The sequence below is a fragment of the Nerophis ophidion genome, linkage group LG28 (assembly GCF_033978795.1).
Source record: "Nerophis ophidion isolate RoL-2023_Sa linkage group LG28, RoL_Noph_v1.0, whole genome shotgun sequence".
Classification (NCBI taxonomy): domain Eukaryota; kingdom Metazoa; phylum Chordata; class Actinopteri; order Syngnathiformes; family Syngnathidae; genus Nerophis; species Nerophis ophidion.
In genome coordinates, this window is record NC_084638.1 from 1,879,248 (window position 1) to 1,898,943 (window position 19,696).

At 49.2% G+C, this 19,696-nt stretch overlaps 2 protein-coding genes across 7 annotated transcripts in view; both read left to right on the forward strand.

Annotated features, from left to right (window-relative positions):
* The window catches only part of LOC133545176 (collagen alpha-2(IX) chain-like), a 107,178-nt gene that overhangs the window by 50,217 nt on the left and 37,265 nt on the right, over positions 1-19,696 (forward strand). The gene's annotated exons all lie outside the window — the stretch shown is intronic.
* Positions 7,053-11,134, forward strand: LOC133545009 (uncharacterized). Of its 6 annotated transcripts, none has more exons than XR_009804704.1 (5): positions 7,058-7,428; positions 7,585-7,740; positions 9,076-9,226; positions 9,304-9,626; positions 10,139-11,134. XR_009804704.1 is itself a non-coding variant. In XM_061890295.1 (4 exons), the coding sequence occupies exons 1-4, from the start codon at positions 7,253-7,255 to the stop codon at positions 9,312-9,314; spliced, it is 501 nt and encodes a 166-aa protein (XP_061746279.1). In that variant the 5' UTR covers positions 7,053-7,252; the 3' UTR covers positions 9,315-11,134. The 6 variants fall into 6 exon arrangements, 2 of the variants coding, with proteins under 2 accessions (XP_061746279.1, XP_061746277.1); XR_009804701.1 differs by having other exon boundaries at positions 7,059-7,428; positions 9,304-10,387; positions 10,475-11,134; XR_009804702.1 differs by having other exon boundaries at positions 7,059-7,428; positions 9,304-9,992.

Here is a 19,696-nt window from a genome sequence, read left to right on the forward strand (position 1 = left end):
GGAGGCACAGGCTTGGTTAGGATTATGGTTAGGGTTAGGATTGGGGGAAGGGGAATGCACAGTCCGTCTGCAGCCCGCCCGGGCGACGCCCACACCAACCCCGGAACCCCCCGAAGACCCTGAAAGGTGCGCATGCTGCGTCAGACACCAACAGCCAAATTAGTAGCGGACATGACTGGTCCTGCCATCCAGCGACGCGTTTCGGTCTCTTGACCTCTTCAGGCTGGCTTTGCACTGATTGCAGGATGTAAACATCTTTTTAACTGCGAGTCTGTGCCTACTGGGACACTTCTAATTCCCTAGTAGGTGGGGCACTTCTAATCCCCTAGACTAACGGCAACTCTATTTTTCTCTACAGCAGGATGTGCTCCATTCACCTGCTGGAGAGTACTGAGCCGTTTTGAGCAGGAGGAGAATTTATAGGAGGTCTGCAGTGGGCGGGGCTCACGCTCAACACTGCAGTGTCGATGTTTGACTCTCCAAATGAGATCCTAACATTGTGATGGGTCTACTCGACGTTCATCACAACGTGGACTCGCCAAATTAGATCCTAACATTGTGATGGGTCTACTCGACGTTCATCACAACGTGGACAACCACACAGGTAAGTATTGTAGTGTGTTTTGAAAGCATTAAAATGTTTGCTTTGATGTTTCTCCGACTCCTGTTTATTGTTGTGTCCAAAACAAGTTTGTGTGTTAAACTTGTGGCCCCCCAACAACACACACACCACAACAAAGTCCCCAGAAGGCCCACGAATGATGGGACGCCACCCAGACGGACTGGAGGCACAGGCTTGGTTAGGATTATGGTTAGGGTTAGGATTGGGGGAAGGGGAATGCACAGTCCGTCTGCAGCCCGCCCGGGCGACGCCCACACCAACCCCGGAACCCCCCGAAGACCCTGAAAGGTGCGCATGCTGCGTCAGACACCAACAGCCAAATTAGTAGCGGACATGACTGGTCCTGCCATCCAGCGACGCGTTTCGGTCTCTTGACCTCTTCAGGCTGGCTTTGCACTGATTGCAGGATGTAAACATCTTTTTAACTGCGAGTCTGTGCCTACTGGGACACTTCTAATTCCCTAGTAGGTGGGGCACTTCTAATCCCCTAGACTAACGGCAACTCTATTTTTCTCTACAGCAGGATGTGCTCCATTCACCTGCTGGAGAGTACTGAGCCGTTTTGAGCAGGAGGAGAATTTATAGGAGGTCTGCAGTGGGCGGGGCTCACGCTCAACACTGCAGTGTCGATGTTTGACTCTCCAAATGAGATCCTAACATTGTGATGGGTCTACTCGACGTTCATCACAACGTGGACTCGCCAAATTAGATCCTAACATTGTGATGGGTCTACTCGACGTTCATCACAACGTGGACAACCACACAGGTAAGTATTGTAGTGTGTTTTGAAAGCATTAAAATGTTTGCTTTGATGTTTCTCCGACTCCTGTTTATTGTTGTGTCCAAAACAAGTTTGTGTGTTAAACTTGTGGCCCCCCAACAACACACACACCACAACAAAGTCCCCAGAAGGCCCACGAATGATGGGACGCCACCCAGACGGACTGGAGGCACAGGCTTGGTTAGGATTATGGTTAGGGTTAGGATTGGGGGAAGGGGAATGCACAGTCCGTCTGCAGCCCGCCCGGGCGACGCCCACACCAACCCCGGAACCCCCCGAAGACCCTGAAAGGTGCGCATGCTGCGTCAGACACCAACAGCCAAATTAGTAGCGGACATGACTGGTCCTGCCATCCAGCGACGCGTTTCGGTCTCTTGACCTCTTCAGGCTGGCTTTGCACTGATTGCAGGATGTAAACATCTTTTTAACTGCGAGTCTGTGCCTACTGGGACACTTCTAATTCCCTAGTAGGTGGGGCACTTCTAATCCCCTAGACTAACGGCAACTCTATTTTTCTCTACAGCAGGATGTGCTCCATTCACCTGCTGGAGAGTACTGAGCCGTTTTGAGCAGGAGGAGAATTTATAGGAGGTCTGCAGTGGGCGGGGCTCACGCTCAACACTGCAGTGTCGATGTTTGACTCTCCAAATGAGATCCTAACATTGTGATGGGTCTACTCGACGTTCATCACAACGTGGACTCGCCAAATTAGATCCTAACATTGTGATGGGTCTACTCGACGTTCATCACAACGTGGACAACCACACAGGTAAGTATTGTAGTGTGTTTTGAAAGCATTAAAATGTTTGCTTTGATGTTTCTCCGACTCCTGTTTATTGTTGTGTCCAAAACAAGTTTGTGTGTTAAACTTGTGGCCCCCCAACAACACACACACCACAACAAAGTCCCCAGAAGGCCCACGAATGATGGGACGCCACCCAGACGGACTGGAGGCACAGGCTTGGTTAGGATTATGGTTAGGGTTAGGATTGGGGGAAGGGGAATGCACAGTCCGTCTGCAGCCCGCCCGGGCGACGCCCACACCAACCCCGGAACCCCCCGAAGACCCTGAAAGGTGCGCATGCTGCGTCAGACACCAACAGCCAAATTAGTAGCGGACATGACTGGTCCTGCCATCCAGCGACGCGTTTCGGTCTCTTGACCTCTTCAGGCTGGCTTTGCACTGATTGCAGGATGTAAACATCTTTTTAACTGCGAGTCTGTGCCTACTGGGACACTTCTAATTCCCTAGTAGGTGGGGCACTTCTAATCCCCTAGACTAACGGCAACTCTATTTTTCTCTACAGCAGGATGTGCTCCATTCACCTGCTGGAGAGTACTGAGCCGTTTTGAGCAGGAGGAGAATTTATAGGAGGTCTGCAGTGGGCGGGGCTCACGCTCAACACTGCAGTGTCGATGTTTGACTCTCCAAATGAGATCCTAACATTGTGATGGGTCTACTCGACGTTCATCACAACGTGGACTCGCCAAATTAGATCCTAACATTGTGATGGGTCTACTCGACGTTCATCACAACGTGGACAACCACACAGGTAAGTATTGTAGTGTGTTTTGAAAGCATTAAAATGTTTGCTTTGATGTTTCTCCGACTCCTGTTTATTGTTGTGTCCAAAACAAGTTTGTGTGTTAAACTTGTGGCCCCCCAACAACACACACACCACAACAAAGTCCCCAGAAGGCCCACGAATGATGGGACGCCACCCAGACGGACTGGAGGCACAGGCTTGGTTAGGATTATGGTTAGGGTTAGGATTGGGGGAAGGGGAATGCACAGTCCGTCTGCAGCCCGCCCGGGCGACGCCCACACCAACCCCGGAACCCCCCGAAGACCCTGAAAGGTGCGCATGCTGCGTCAGACACCAACAGCCAAATTAGTAGCGGACATGACTGGTCCTGCCATCCAGCGACGCGTTTCGGTCTCTTGACCTCTTCAGGCTGGCTTTGCACTGATTGCAGGATGTAAACATCTTTTTAACTGCGAGTCTGTGCCTACTGGGACACTTCTAATTCCCTAGTAGGTGGGGCACTTCTAATCCCCTAGACTAACGGCAACTCTATTTTTCTCTACAGCAGGATGTGCTCCATTCACCTGCTGGAGAGTACTGAGCCGTTTTGAGCAGGAGGAGAATTTATAGGAGGTCTGCAGTGGGCGGGGCTCACGCTCAACACTGCAGTGTCGATGTTTGACTCTCCAAATGAGATCCTAACATTGTGATGGGTCTACTCGACGTTCATCACAACGTGGACTCGCCAAATTAGATCCTAACATTGTGATGGGTCTACTCGACGTTCATCACAACGTGGACAACCACACAGGTAAGTATTGTAGTGTGTTTTGAAAGCATTAAAATGTTTGCTTTGATGTTTCTCCGACTCCTGTTTATTGTTGTGTCCAAAACAAGTTTGTGTGTTAAACTTGTGGCCCCCCAACAACACACACACCACAACAAAGTCCCCAGAAGGCCCACGAATGATGGGACGCCACCCAGACGGACTGGAGGCACAGGCTTGGTTAGGATTATGGTTAGGGTTAGGATTGGGGGAAGGGGAATGCACAGTCCGTCTGCAGCCCGCCCGGGCGACGCCCACACCAACCCCGGAACCCCCCGAAGACCCTGAAAGGTGCGCATGCTGCGTCAGACACCAACAGCCAAATTAGTAGCGGACATGACTGGTCCTGCCATCCAGCGACGCGTTTCGGTCTCTTGACCTCTTCAGGCTGGCTTTGCACTGATTGCAGGATGTAAACATCTTTTTAACTGCGAGTCTGTGCCTACTGGGACACTTCTAATTCCCTAGTAGGTGGGGCACTTCTAATCCCCTAGACTAACGGCAACTCTATTTTTCTCTACAGCAGGATGTGCTCCATTCACCTGCTGGAGAGTACTGAGCCGTTTTGAGCAGGAGGAGAATTTATAGGAGGTCTGCAGTGGGCGGGGCTCACGCTCAACACTGCAGTGTCGATGTTTGACTCTCCAAATGAGATCCTAACATTGTGATGGGTCTACTCGACGTTCATCACAACGTGGACTCGCCAAATTAGATCCTAACATTGTGATGGGTCTACTCGACGTTCATCACAACGTGGACAACCACACAGGTAAGTATTGTAGTGTGTTTTGAAAGCATTAAAATGTTTGCTTTGATGTTTCTCCGACTCCTGTTTATTGTTGTGTCCAAAACAAGTTTGTGTGTTAAACTTGTGGCCCCCCAACAACACACACACCACAACAAAGTCCCCAGAAGGCCCACGAATGATGGGACGCCACCCAGACGGACTGGAGGCACAGGCTTGGTTAGGATTATGGTTAGGGTTAGGATTGGGGGAAGGGGAATGCACAGTCCGTCTGCAGCCCGCCCGGGCGACGCCCACACCAACCCCGGAACCCCCCGAAGACCCTGAAAGGTGCGCATGCTGCGTCAGACACCAACAGCCAAATTAGTAGCGGACATGACTGGTCCTGCCATCCAGCGACGCGTTTCGGTCTCTTGACCTCTTCAGGCTGGCTTTGCACTGATTGCAGGATGTAAACATCTTTTTAACTGCGAGTCTGTGCCTACTGGGACACTTCTAATTCCCTAGTAGGTGGGGCACTTCTAATCCCCTAGACTAACGGCAACTCTATTTTTCTCTACAGCAGGATGTGCTCCATTCACCTGCTGGAGAGTACTGAGCCGTTTTGAGCAGGAGGAGAATTTATAGGAGGTCTGCAGTGGGCGGGGCTCACGCTCAACACTGCAGTGTCGATGTTTGACTCTCCAAATGAGATCCTAACATTGTGATGGGTCTACTCGACGTTCATCACAACGTGGACTCGCCAAATTAGATCCTAACATTGTGATGGGTCTACTCGACGTTCATCACAACGTGGACAACCACACAGGTAAGTATTGTAGTGTGTTTTGAAAGCATTAAAATGTTTGCTTTGATGTTTCTCCGACTCCTGTTTATTGTTGTGTCCAAAACAAGTTTGTGTGTTAAACTTGTGGCCCCCCAACAACACACACACCACAACAAAGTCCCCAGAAGGCCCACGAATGATGGGACGCCACCCAGACGGACTGGAGGCACAGGCTTGGTTAGGATTATGGTTAGGGTTAGGATTGGGGGAAGGGGAATGCACAGTCCGTCTGCAGCCCGCCCGGGCGACGCCCACACCAACCCCGGAACCCCCCGAAGACCCTGAAAGGTGCGCATGCTGCGTCAGACACCAACAGCCAAATTAGTAGCGGACATGACTGGTCCTGCCATCCAGCGACGCGTTTCGGTCTCTTGACCTCTTCAGGCTGGCTTTGCACTGATTGCAGGATGTAAACATCTTTTTAACTGCGAGTCTGTGCCTACTGGGACACTTCTAATTCCCTAGTAGGTGGGGCACTTCTAATCCCCTAGACTAACGGCAACTCTATTTTTCTCTACAGCAGGATGTGCTCCATTCACCTGCTGGAGAGTACTGAGCCGTTTTGAGCAGGAGGAGAATTTATAGGAGGTCTGCAGTGGGCGGGGCTCACGCTCAACACTGCAGTGTCGATGTTTGACTCTCCAAATGAGATCCTAACATTGTGATGGGTCTACTCGACGTTCATCACAACGTGGACTCGCCAAATTAGATCCTAACATTGTGATGGGTCTACTCGACGTTCATCACAACGTGGACAACCACACAGGTAAGTATTGTAGTGTGTTTTGAAAGCATTAAAATGTTTGCTTTGATGTTTCTCCGACTCCTGTTTATTGTTGTGTCCAAAACAAGTTTGTGTGTTAAACTTGTGGCCCCCCAACAACACACACACCACAACAAAGTCCCCAGAAGGCCCACGAATGATGGGACGCCACCCAGACGGACTGGAGGCACAGGCTTGGTTAGGATTATGGTTAGGGTTAGGATTGGGGGAAGGGGAATGCACAGTCCGTCTGCAGCCCGCCCGGGCGACGCCCACACCAACCCCGGAACCCCCCGAAGACCCTGAAAGGTGCGCATGCTGCGTCAGACACCAACAGCCAAATTAGTAGCGGACATGACTGGTCCTGCCATCCAGCGACGCGTTTTGGTCTCTTGACCTCTTCAGGCTGGCTTTGCACTGATTGCAGGATGTAAACATCTTTTTAACTGCGAGTCTGTGCCTACTGGGACACTTCTAATTCCCTAGTAGGTGGGGCACTTCTAATCCCCTAGACTAACGGCAACTCTATTTTTCTCTACAGCAGGATGTGCTCCATTCACCTGCTGGAGAGTACTGAGCCGTTTTGAGCAGGAGGAGAATTTATAGGAGGTCTGCAGTGGGCGGGGCTCACGCTCAACACTGCAGTGTCGATGTTTGACTCTCCAAATGAGATCCTAACATTGTGATGGGTCTACTCGACGTTCATCACAACGTGGACTCGCCAAATTAGATCCTAACATTGTGATGGGTCTACTCGACGTTCATCACAACGTGGACAACCACACAGGTAAGTATTGTAGTGTGTTTTGAAAGCATTAAAATGTTTGCTTTGATGTTTCTCCGACTCCTGTTTATTGTTGTGTCCAAAACAAGTTTGTGTGTTAAACTAGGGTTAGGGTTAGGGTTAGGGTTAGGGTTAGGGTTAGGGTTAGGGTTAGGGTTAGGGTTAGGGTTGGGGTTGGGGTTGGGGTTAGGGTTAGAGTTAGGAGTTAGGGTTAGGTATAAAGAGAAGGAGAGATGGGTAGGTGTTAGGTATAAAGAAAAGAGAGATGGGTAGGTTTTAGGAGTGAAAAAGGAGAGTGGTTAGGGTTAGGGTAAGGGGTGGGGGAAGGGCGATAAAAGAGTGTAAAAAAGAATATAAGAGGGGTGTGCACGGTCCGTCTATGGCCCAGCGGGCTCGCACTCACGCCTCATTGAGGCCCCCCGGATGTTTGGTCCCCAACTTTGTGATCCACAGGCGTTCGGCACGCTTCCGTTGGGCCACACTCCATCTCGCGTTGGTCTGCACAACGCACACCCGAACAGAAGTCCACCCGTGCCGGATAAAATGTTGTACCAGGTAGGTGGTAGTGTTCTTCTGTCGGATGATGTTGTACTTATGTTGGTGAAACCGGGTGGCGATGGTGTTACCCGTCTCACCAACATACATGGCATGACATCGCTGGCAGAGGATGACATAGATGCAGTTTTTTGAATGTTTGTGTCCTCTGCACAGCGGCCGGAAGACTTTACCGCTGTGGCGGTTCAAAAGCCAGGGGATGTGCTGTAGGGGAATGTTGCTCCTGGTTAAGGGCGGATTCCCGGGGGGACTGACTCGGGCCCTGATCAGCAACTCACCCAAGCTAGGATTTTTGCGGAACGCCGACACCAGGTAATATTCTTTCAGTCGTTCACTCTTCTCCACGAAGGTCCTGAAATTTTCCTTCACTTTTCTAGCGATATGTGTCGCTGCCGGTGAAAAAGTGGTAATGAAGGGGATCATATGTGTACCAAGGGGAGGCTTCTTCGGGTCCAGGAAACACCTGAATTGTCTCCTGAGGAAGGTTCTAGAATACCCCCTCTTCCTCAGGGCGGAAAACAGGGTTCCAGTGGCCGTAATGAAGTCCTCCCGCCTGGTACAGATCCGGTGGAACCTTAACAATTGTGACTTGACCAGTCCCGCGTAGGTGTGTCGGGGGTGGAAACTGGTCTTATGGAGGAGGGCATGGGTGTCAGTCTGTTTGAAAAAGACCTTAATGTCCAAATGGTGGGTGGATGGGAAGTCCGGGCCCTTGAAGGTAGTGGTATCAAGGAAGTCCACCGATACAGGACTGGTGGTGGACTTGATGGTTATGTTGGGGTTGTGGGTGTTGAGAGTGTGGAGGAAGACCTGGAAGTCATCCAATGAGTGCGTCCACACACCCCAGATATCGTCGAGGTACCGGAAATATTTGAAGGGCTGAATTGGGCAGGCAGCGAGGGCCGAGGTCTCCCATTCTGCCATAAATATATTTGCGTAGGCCGGGGCAAACTTTTTCCCCATGGCCGTGCCTTTTATTTGTAAGTAGAACTTTCCATTAAACTCGAAGTCATTCCTCCTCAGGTTGATTTCGAGCAGTTGCAGGAGTTCCTTCTCCGGCCTGCTAACATCTCTGTATTTATGGAAAATGTTTTTGACGGCTTGGATGCCCTGTTGTATATCTATATTGGTGTAGAGGCTATCTATATCTATTGTGAATAAAATAGATTCCTGGGGAATGACTATGTTTTTTACTGTATCGATAAAGTGGTATGTATCTTTAAGATAACTCTGGTGTTTAATGGAAAGTGGGGTCAAGTAGTGGTCAATATATTCGGCCGTCCTATAAGTTTCACTCCCGCAGTCGGAAACAATAGGTCTGCCAGGGGGAATTTCGTAGGGCCGGCTCCACTTCTGTGGTTCCTTATGAATTTTGGGCAGTAAATAGAATCTGCGGGGACGGGGTTCCGGTTCACCCAGGAGGTAAGTATGTTGTTTACTATTGATGAACCTTTTATTTAATAAATTATTAATTATTTTTTCTATCATAGGGATAGTGTCAAAGTAAATAGGGGCGGCCAATGGGGAGTAATAGGTGGTATCGTTAAGTTGTCTGGTGCCCTCCCAGATATACTGAGCCCTGTCGAAAATAACGACTGCGCTTCCCTTGTCTGCCGGTTTTAAAACTATGTTGTTATTCTTTTTCAGACTATGGAGGGCCTCCATTTCGTCTCGCGTCAAATTAGGCGCAACTGCGAGGGCGCAACCCGAAAGGAGCGACGGGTGCTCATCCGCCAGGACCAGTTTGTGGACCTCTGGATGTAGCAGACCCGGTGAAGGTTCCCACTCGGACCTCGGGGTGAAAGGTCGCGGACCGAGGGCACCCTGATGTTCGTAGAATGCTGCAATTTTAACACTTCTGTGGTATTCTTGTAGGTCAAATTTGACCTGATGGTGCCAATCGGAGCTGACGCTAGTGGACGGGACGAAGGTGAGGCCTTTATCGAGGAGGGAGCGCTGTGCGGAGGTAAGTATGAAGTTTTTGGAAAGGTTTACAATGTTTTTGTTGGTGTTGTTGTTGTCGTCGTTGTTGTTGTTGTGTTTGTTTGTGTCACCCCCCCGACAGGTCGGGTTTTTGGGGACGCCAGGTTTAAATGTTGAAGCCAATGCTTCAGCATATTCCTGGCCGTGTTGTCGGTCCAGTGCAGGTTGTCTCTGCCTGTTGCGAACTCGTCGCTGGAAAGTGCTGGAATGAAATGGTAATTTTTGTGGATGTAATTATTGATTTGCCGGAGGTTGTCTTTGTGTTCCTCGGGCAAATTGTCAGAAAAGTTGAGGAGGGGAATGAAAATCTCGGCATTAGGAAAGGTGATTTTGGCCGTCTTGAAGGCCCTCTGGAGCTGCTTAAAAGTGGTAGACTTGGGGTTTTGCTCTTTGTTGTTGATGCCGAAAGATAGAATGACCATTTCCACCTCAGCACTGACTTTTGTTTTTTGCAGGATGGCCTCTGCATGCCGGAAGTTGGCCCCCGGGTAACTGTCCATCTGGAGGTCCTGGAGACCGGTGGATGGAAGGCGACTAATGTTTGAGTCCCCGATCACCAGGACCTTCCTGTGAACGGACAGGTGCCAGTCCACCATCTTACGAGTCGTACTGATGTGCCTTGTAGGCCTCGTGCGCGGACTCGTTGGCGTGGCAACCTGCGCCCCGTCCGTGTCCCCTGTCGGCTGAGAAGCCGAAGTGACAGCCCTTGTCCTTTTCTGGTTTCCAGTAAAGAACGAGGACCAGCTAGCACGCGCATCCGGAGCGGACGTGTCCGGAACCGGCGTGACTGGAGGACGAATGTCTACCAAAGGCACGTCCGGCAGAGGCGCGTCCGGGAGGGGCGCGTCCAGGAGCGAGGAAGTCGAGGTAGGTGGTCTCGGTTGGCTAGAACCAAGTTGGGACCAGCTTGGAGGCGTGTCAAGGGGCAGCTGGGACCACTCTGGAGGCACGTCAAGGGGTGACGCGGGCCGCTCAGGTGAGTGGTGGGAAGTGTCTGGCTGGCCAGGTGTGCCCTGTGCATTGTCCGCTACATGGACTAGAGCTGGTATGTTTTGTTCCACAGGTAGCGGTGGAGCCTCGGAGACTGCAGGAGGGACCCTGACCTCGGTCTCGGCACGCAAAGGCGGACCGGGAGGCGGGACCAGGGGAGCCTCGACAATGGAGTAGTCGGGAGGACTGCTACATGGCTCCTGGTGTCGTGTCGCTCTCTGGGGCCTAGCTGACGCCTCAGCCAGAGAAGCAGGCGACAGAACCGGGAAGGGGACCGGGGTAACCGGTCCTCTTGGACCCGGAACCTGTTCCACCACAGGGGACCAATCTCCGCCCAAAGGGTCGGTCATGGTAGACACCGTGGCGCGCGCAGGAGCGTGCAGTGTTGGAACCGGCAGCGGCAGCGGCAGCGGTATGGTGGACACCGTGGCGTGCGCAGGAGCGTGCAAGGTTGGCACCGGCAGGGGCAGCGGCAGCGGGGGCTGCACTACCTCCATCACCACTCGGGTGCTGGACGGATCCAAGTGGACTGGTGACCCCGTCTGCTGGGATCGTGACGGACTACCCCCCTCGTCCACGCCACGAACGTCAACACAGACGGAGATCACCAGACCCTCGGCGAGCCGCAGTGTCTCGGTGGTCAACCTGCGTCCCAGATGTGTCCTGGTCCAAGCCGAGGCCACCTGGAATGGGTCTCTCCAATTTTGCCCAATAAAAGCACTCAATTTGTTGATTTCCGTTTCTAGTGTTAGGGTTAGGGTTAGGGTTAGGGTTAGGGTTAGGGTTAGGGTTAGGGTTAGGGTTAGGGTTAGGGTTAGGGTTAGGGTTAGGGTTAGGGTTAGGGTTAGGGTTAGGGTTAGGGTTAGGGTTAGGGTTAGGGTTAGGGTTAGGGTTAGGGTTAGGGTTAGGGTTAGGGTTAGGGTTAGGGTTAGGGTTAGGGTTAGGGTTAGGGTTAGGGTTAGGGTTAGGGTTAGGGTTAGGGTTAGGGTTAGGGTTAGGGTTAGGGTTAGGGTTAGGGTTAGGGTTAGGGTTAGGGTTAGGGTTAGGGTTAGGGTTAGGGTTAGGGTTAGGGTTAGGGTTAGGGTTAGGGTTAGGGTTAGGGTTAGGGTTAGGGTTAGGGTTAGGGTTAGGGTTAGGGTTAGGGTTAGGGTTAGGGTTAGGGTTAGGGTTAGGGTTAGGGTTAGGGTTAGGGTTAGGTTTAGGGTTGGGGTTGGGGTTGGGGTTAGGGTTAGGGTTAGGGTTAGGGTTAGGGTTAGGGTTAGGGTTAGGGTTAGGGTTAGGGTTAGGGTTAGGGTTAGGGTTAGGGTTAGGGTTAGGGTTAGGGTTAGGGTTAGGGTTAGGGTTAGGGTTAGGGTTAGGGTTAGGGTTAGGGTTAGGGTTAGGGTTAGGGTTAGGGTTAGGGTTAGGGTTAGGGTTAGGGTTAGGGTTAGGGTTAGGGTTAGGGTTAGGGTTAGGGTTAGGTTTAGAGGAGGGTGTGAAAAATAGAGAGATAGAGAGAGAGAGAGAGAAAGAAAAAGGGGGGGAGGGGTGTGTGCACTGTCCATCTATCCCCCCGCCAAGGTGACGCCCCGCCAAACACGGGAACCCCCGAGGACCCTGCAAGAGGCACATCAACACATAAGGGCAGGTCAGACATATGCAAATGAGCCAAAATAGTGCAAATCAGACATATGTAGGTGAGACACATTTTTTCACCTGTTTAGTTACAATAATTTTACCAGATTGTTTACTGGAGTAGGGCACCCCATGTGGGATAGGCCAGTCCACTGTCGGAACCACCGTGTCAGCACATCGGTGAGGTCGGTGCTGGGCTGTCGCTCTGGTTCGACAGGGATGGTATACGAGATGTATTCAGGAGGCCGGATCAGTTCAGCACTCGTGCGCTTCAACCTCTCCGTCCCTAGTCGCCTGCAGGTGGGAGGGGGTTCATAATAAGTCCGGTTTCGTACCTGGGGGGGCCGGGGTCCCACGGTCCAAGGTCTCCGGTCGATCACGGGACGTCTGCAGGGTAACCCTTTACTGCCGTATTCTTGCGTCACAGAAGGGGGGCAGGTAGCCTCAGCGTGTATCGTGGACGGTTGTGGAGTCGTGGGAACAGCCGGTGCCGCGCCGGTAGAAGGACGGAACTCGCCATGGATCTCCGCCTGGGTCTCCGCCTGGGCCCGAGGTTTCGGGGGTGGATCGGGGGGAGTCGCCGGTGTGACGTCATCGGTCGGTCCTGATGGTGTTGCTCGTCCTGCGTCATCCTGGTCTCCAGTCGTGGTAGCCATGTGGGGGTCAGGTGACACCAGCGAAGTGATTTGGGTCTCCGCATGTTTTAGGGTGTCAAGAGTCAATTTTGAGCCCAACTTTTTCTTGGCCCAATTGGAAGCGATGAAGAAAGCGGACCTCCATTTTGAATCAATTTGGGTGGTCAGTTTGTCCATTTCAATTTTTATGGAATTTAAATAATGCTTCCTTAATATGCCAATTGTTGTGTCAGCCCAATTTTTTGCATTCACTGAGATCAAAGCCTGCGTGCCGGCATTGTTTTGTGCAGGCTTGATCATGATAGTCAGTGTTTGAACCATTCTTTTGATGGTTGGTGGCCAATTATGATTATTAATATTTTTTTGATGATGCATCATAATTATGATGTTTTGCATGCATCTAGTTTGGAGGCCAAAATGATTGTCTTGGGGGCTACCTCCCTGTGGTGTTCTGTAGCCTAAATGGCCGCTCTTGTGTGGCCCAGAGTGAGAGTCAGGACCATGTGGTTGTGGGCTAACAGTTAGCATTAATGGCGGCCGTCCGAATGGCATGGCCTGGGTCGATTGATTTGACCCAAATAGCGGCTGCATCCGCACAAATTCGGACATTATATGAATAAAAGATATGCTACAGTAATGGGAGGTAGCCAAAATGTGCACATGGGCAGTAAAAATAGAAAAATATAATCCAAGGAAAAGGTCCAAAAGTTCGAAAAAATAGCACTATTTATTTACAAACTATGACACATCCATGCAACGTTTCGGTAAGAATAACCTTCATCAGGCGTGATGTGCCATAGAAAAGGAAAGAGGAAATAAAAGTTAAATGCTTACAGAGTGCGGGAGTCTTCTCTCATCGATCACAAGCAGCAAAGTGAAGTCAGGTGAACTTTTTTGTTTTTTTCACACAAACATTCAACAGGCGTTTATAAATAGGTCAATGCTGCCATCTGGTGGACAAAGCCGCTCATCACAATGCAGTGCCATATAAACCTGTATAAAACTGTAAAATGTAAGAAATAATGACAAATAATGATAAATAAAATACAGGAAAAACACCTTAGATATTCTTTGTCCCATTGGGAGTTTCAAAAGACAATCTAGGTGGCAGAGAACTTCATCCAGGAACCTGTTGTTTTACCACAGTCACCATGAATTATATTGTTATGCCTTAAGCCTTGAATTATTGTGCACAATTACAAACAAGGTTAGGGTTAGGATGAGAATAGGGCCAGGGCTATGATAGGGCCAGGACTATGGTTAGGTTTAGGAAAAAGTTCTCTGCAGCCCATGTGCACTAGAATGCACCTTAGTTATGAGTGTCCAGCATGGATTATCAAATAGCATAACTAGGTGCGAGAGAAAACTGTGACCCTAGAAAAGTTGTACAACAAGTTTTAAAAGGGTGATGAAATAGTACAGTGTCTCTGTAGTCCCAAGACAAAAAGTGACAATTGAATTGAATATGACAATTGTGCCTGTGTAGGTTTACAGGACTTGGATATGTTGTCAATTAACCTGTGGATTGTTTACAGGAATTGAATGTGTTGTGAATTAACCTGTTAAATTTTTACAGGAATTGGATATGCTATTAATTGACCTGTGTAATGTTTACAGGAATCATTTTTGTTAATTATTAACCTGTGCATGTTTACAGGAATGATTTATGTTAATTGTTCACCTGTGCAATTTTTACAGGAATTTGGTAGTGGAGGCCCCCAACAGAGACCCCAGAGGGACCCACGCAAAGCAAGGCGCCAACCCGGCGACGGGGGGGAGGCACGGGCTGATTAGGTTTAGAGGAGGGTGTGAAAAATAGAGAGATAGAGAGAGAGAGAGAGAAAGAAAAAGGGGGGGAGGGGTGTGTGCACTGTCCATCTATCCCCCCGCCAAGGTGACGCCCCGCCAAACACGGGAACCCCCGAGGACCCTGCAAGAGGCACATCAACACATAAGGGCAGGTCAGACATATGCAAATGAGCCAAAATAGTGCAAATCAGACATATGTAGGTGAGACACATTTTTTCACCTGTTTAGTTACAATAATTTTACCAGATTGTTTACTGGAGTAGGGCACCCCATGTGGGATAGGCCAGTCCACTGTCGGAACCACCGTGTCAGCACATCGGTGAGGTCGGTGCTGGGCTGTCGCTCTGGTTCGACAGGGATGGTATACGAGATGTATTCAGGAGGCCGGATCAGTTCAGCACTCGTGCGCTTCAACCTCTCCGTCCCTAGTCGCCTGCAGGTGGGAGGGGGTTCATAATAAGTCCGGTTTCGTACCTGGGGGGGCCGGGGTCCCACGGTCCAAGGTCTCCGGTCGATCACGGGACGTCTGCAGGGTAACCCTTTACTGCCGTATTCTTGCGTCACAGAAGGGGGGCAGGTAGCCTCAGCGTGTATCGTGGACGGTTGTGGAGTCGTGGGAACAGCCGGTGCCGCGCCGGTAGAAGGACGGAACTCGCCATGGATCTCCGCCTGGGCCCGAGGTTTCGGGGGTGGATCGGGGGGAGTCGCCGGTGTGACGTCATCGGTCGGTCCTGATGGTGTTGCTCGTCCTGCGTCATCCTGGTCTCCAGTCGTGGTAGCCATGTGGGGGTCAGGTGACACCAGCGAAGTGATTTGGGTCTCCGCATGTTTTAGGGTGTCAAGAGTCAATTTTGAGCCCAACTTTTTCTTGGCCCAATTGGAAGCGATGAAGAAAGCGGACCTCCATTTTGAATCAATTTGGGTGGTCAGTTTGTCCATTTCAATTTTTATGGAATTTAAATAATGCTTCCTTAATATGCCAATTGTTGTGTCAGCCCAATTTTTTGCATTCACTGAGATCAAAGCCTGCGTGCCGGCATTGTTTTGTGCAGGCTTGATCATGATAGTCAGTGTTTGAACCATTCTTTTGATGGTTGGTGGCCAATTATGATTATTAATATTTTTTTGATGATGCATCATAATTATGATGTTTTGCATGCATCTAGTTTGGAGGCCAAAATGATTGTCTTGGGGGCTACCTCCCTGTGGTGTTCTGTAGCCTAAATGGCCGCTCTTGTGTGGCCCAGAGTGAGAGTCAGGACCATGTGGTTGTGGGCTAACAGTTAGCATTAATGGCGGCCGTCCGAATGGCATGGCCTGGGTCGATTGATTTGACCCAAATAGCGGCTGCATCCGCACAAATTCGGACATTATATGAATAAAAGATATGCTACAGTAATGGGAGGTAGCCAAAATGTGCACATGGGCAGTAAAAATAGAAAAATATAATCCAAGGAAAAGGTCCAAAAGTTCGAAAAAATAGCACTATTTATTTACAAACTATGACACATCCATGCAACGTTTCGGTAAGAATAACCTTCATCAGGCGTGATGTGCCATAGAAAAGGAAAGAGGAAATAAAAGTTAAATGCTTACAGAGTGCGGGAGTCTTCTCTCATCGATCACAAGCAGCAAAGTGAAGTCAGGTGAACTTTTTTGTTTTTTTCACACAAACATTCAACAGGCGTTTATAAATAGGTCAATGCTGCCATCTGGTGGACAAAGCCGCTCATCACAATGCAGTGCCATATAAACCTGTATAAAACTGTAAAATGTAAGAAATAATGACAAATAATGATAAATAAAATACAGGAAAAACACCTTAGATATTCTTTGTCCCATTGGGAGTTTCAAAAGACAATCTAGGTGGCAGAGAACTTCATCCAGGAACCTGTTGTTTTACCACAGTCACCATGAATTATATTGTTATGCCTTAAGCCTTGAATTATTGTGCACAATTACAAACAAGGTTAGGGTTAGGATGAGAATAGGGCCAGGGCTATGATAGGGCCAGGACTATGGTTAGGTTTAGGAAAAAGTTCTCTGCAGCCCATGTGCACTAGAATGCACCTTAGTTATGAGTGTCCAGCATGGATTATCAAATAGCATAACTAGGTGCGAGAGAAAACTGTGACCCTAGAAAAGTTGTACAACAAGTTTTAAAAGGGTGATGAAATAGTACAGTGTCTCTGTAGTCCCAAGACAAAAAGTGACAATTGAATTGAATATGACAATTGTGCCTGTGTAGGTTTACAGGACTTGGATATGTTGTCAATTAACCTGTGGATTGTTTACAGGAATTGAATGTGTTGTGAATTAACCTGTTAAATTTTTACAGGAATTGGATATGCTATTAATTGACCTGTGTAATGTTTACAGGAATCATTTTTGTTAATTATTAACCTGTGCATGTTTACAGGAATGATTTATGTTAATTGTTCACCTGTGCAATTTTTACAGGAATTTGGTAGTGGAGGCCCCCAACAGAGACCCCAGAGGGACCCACGCAAAGCAAGGCGCCAACCCGGCGACGGGGGGGAGGCACGGGCTGATTAGGTTTAGAGGAGGGTGTGAAAAATAGAGAGATAGAGAGAGAGAGAGAGAAAGAAAAAGGGGGGGAGGGGTGTGTGCACTGTCCATCTATCCCCCCGCCAAGGTGACGCCCCGCCAAACACGGGAACCCCCGAGGACCCTGCAAGAGGCACATCAACACATAAGGGCAGGTCAGACATATGCAAATGAGCCAAAATAGTGCAAATCAGACATATGTAGGTGAGACACATTTTTTCACCTGTTTAGTTACAATAATTTTACCAGATTGTTTACTGGAGTAGGGCACCCCATGTGGGATAGGCCAGTCCACTGTCGGAACCACCGTGTCAGCACATCGGTGAGGTCGGTGCTGGGCTGTCGCTCTGGTTCGACAGGGATGGTATACGAGATGTATTCAGGAGGCCGGATCAGTTCAGCACTCGTGCGCTTCAACCTCTCCGTCCCTAGTCGCCTGCAGGTGGGAGGGGGTTCATAATAAGTCCGGTTTCGTACCTGGGGGGGCCGGGGTCCCACGGTCCAAGGTCTCCGGTCGATCACGGGACGTCTGCAGGGTAACCCTTTACTGCCGTATTCTTGCGTCACAGAAGGGGGGCAGGTAGCCTCAGCGTGTATCGTGGACGGTTGTGGAGTCGTGGGAACAGCCGGTGCCGCGCCGGTAGAAGGACGGAACTCGCCATGGATCTCCGCCTGGGCCCGAGGTTTCGGGGGTGGATCGGGGGGAGTCGCCGGTGTGACGTCATCGGTCGGTCCTGATGGTGTTGCTCGTCCTGCGTCATCCTGGTCTCCAGTCGTGGTAGCCATGTGGGGGTCAGGTGACACCAGCGAAGTGATTTGGGTCTCCGCATGTTTTAGGGTGTCAAGAGTCAATTTTGAGCCCAACTTTTTCTTGGCCCAATTGGAAGCGATGAAGAAAGCGGACCTCCATTTTGAATCAATTTGGGTGGTCAGTTTGTCCATTTCAATTTTTATGGAATTTAAATAATGCTTCCTTAATATGCCAATTGTTGTGTCAGCCCAATTTTTTGCATTCACTGAGATCAAAGCCTGCGTGCCGGCATTGTTTTGTGCAGGCTTGATCATGATAGTCAGTGTTTGAACCATTCTTTTGATGGTTGGTGGCCAATTATGATTATTAATATTTTTTTGATGATGCATCATAATTATGATGTTTTGCATGCATCTAGTTTGGAGGCCAAAATGATTGTCTTGGGGGCTACCTCCCTGTGGTGTTCTGTAGCCTAAATGGCCGCTCTTGTGTGGCCCAGAGTGAGAGTCAGGACCATGTGGTTGTGGGCTAACAGTTAGCATTAATGGCGGCCGTCCGAATGGCATGGCCTGGGTCGATTGATTTGACCCAAATAGCGGCTGCATCCGCACAAATTCGGACATTATATGAATAAAAGATATGCTACAGTAATGGGAGGTAGCCAAAATGTGCACATGGGCAGTAAAAATAGAAAAATATAATCCAAGGAAAAGGTCCAAAAGTTCGAAAAAATAGCACTATTTATTTACAAACTATGACACATCCATGCAACGTTTCGGTAAGAATAACCTTCATCAGGCGTGATGTGCCATAGAAAAGGAAAGAGGAAATAAAAGTTAAATGCTTACAGAGTGCGGGAGTCTTCTCTCATCGATCACAAGCAGCAAAGTGAAGTCAGGTGAACTTTTTTGTTTTTTTCACACAAACATTCAACAGGCGTTTATAAATAGGTCAATGCTGCCATCTGGTGGACAAAGCCGCTCATCACAATGCAGTGCCATATAAACCTGTATAAAACTGTAAAATGTAAGAAATAATGACAAATAATGATAAATAAAATACAGGAAAAACACCTTAGATATTCTTTGTCCCATTGGGAGTTTCAAAAGACAATCTAGGTGGCAGAGAACTTCATCCAGGAACCTGTTGTTTTACCACAGTCACCATGAATTATATTGTTATGCCTTAAGCCTTGAATTATTGTGCACAATTACAAACAAGGTTAGGGTTAGGATGAGAATAGGGCCAGGGCTATGATAGGGCCAGGACTATGGTTAGGTTTAGGAAAAAGTTCTCTGCAGCCCATGTGCACTAGAATGCACCTTAGTTATGAGTGTCCAGCATGGATTATCAAATAGCATAACTAGGTGCGAGAGAAAACTGTGACCCTAGAAAAGTTGTACAACAAGTTTTAAAAGGGTGATGAAATAGTACAGTGTCTCTGTAGTCCCAAGACAAAAAGTGACAATTGAATTGAATATGACAATTGTGCCTGTGTAGGTTTACAGGACTTGGATATGTTGTCAATTAACCTGTGGATTGTTTACAGGAATTGAATGTGTTGTGAATTAACCTGTTAAATTTTTACAGGAATTGGATATGCTATTAATTGACCTGTGTAATGTTTACAGGAATCATTTTTGTTAATTATTAACCTGTGCATGTTTACAGGAATGATTTATGTTAATTGTTCACCTGTGCAATTTTTACAGGAATTTGGTAGTGGAGGCCCCCAACAGAGACCCCAGAGGGACCCACGCAAAGCAAGGCGCCAACCCGGCGACGGGGGGGAGGCACGGGCTGATTAGGTTTAGAGGAGGGTGTGAAAAATAGAGAGATAGAGAGAGAGAGAGAGAAAGAAAAAGGGGGGGAGGGGTGTGTGCACTGTCCATCTATCCCCCCGCCAAGGTGACGCCCC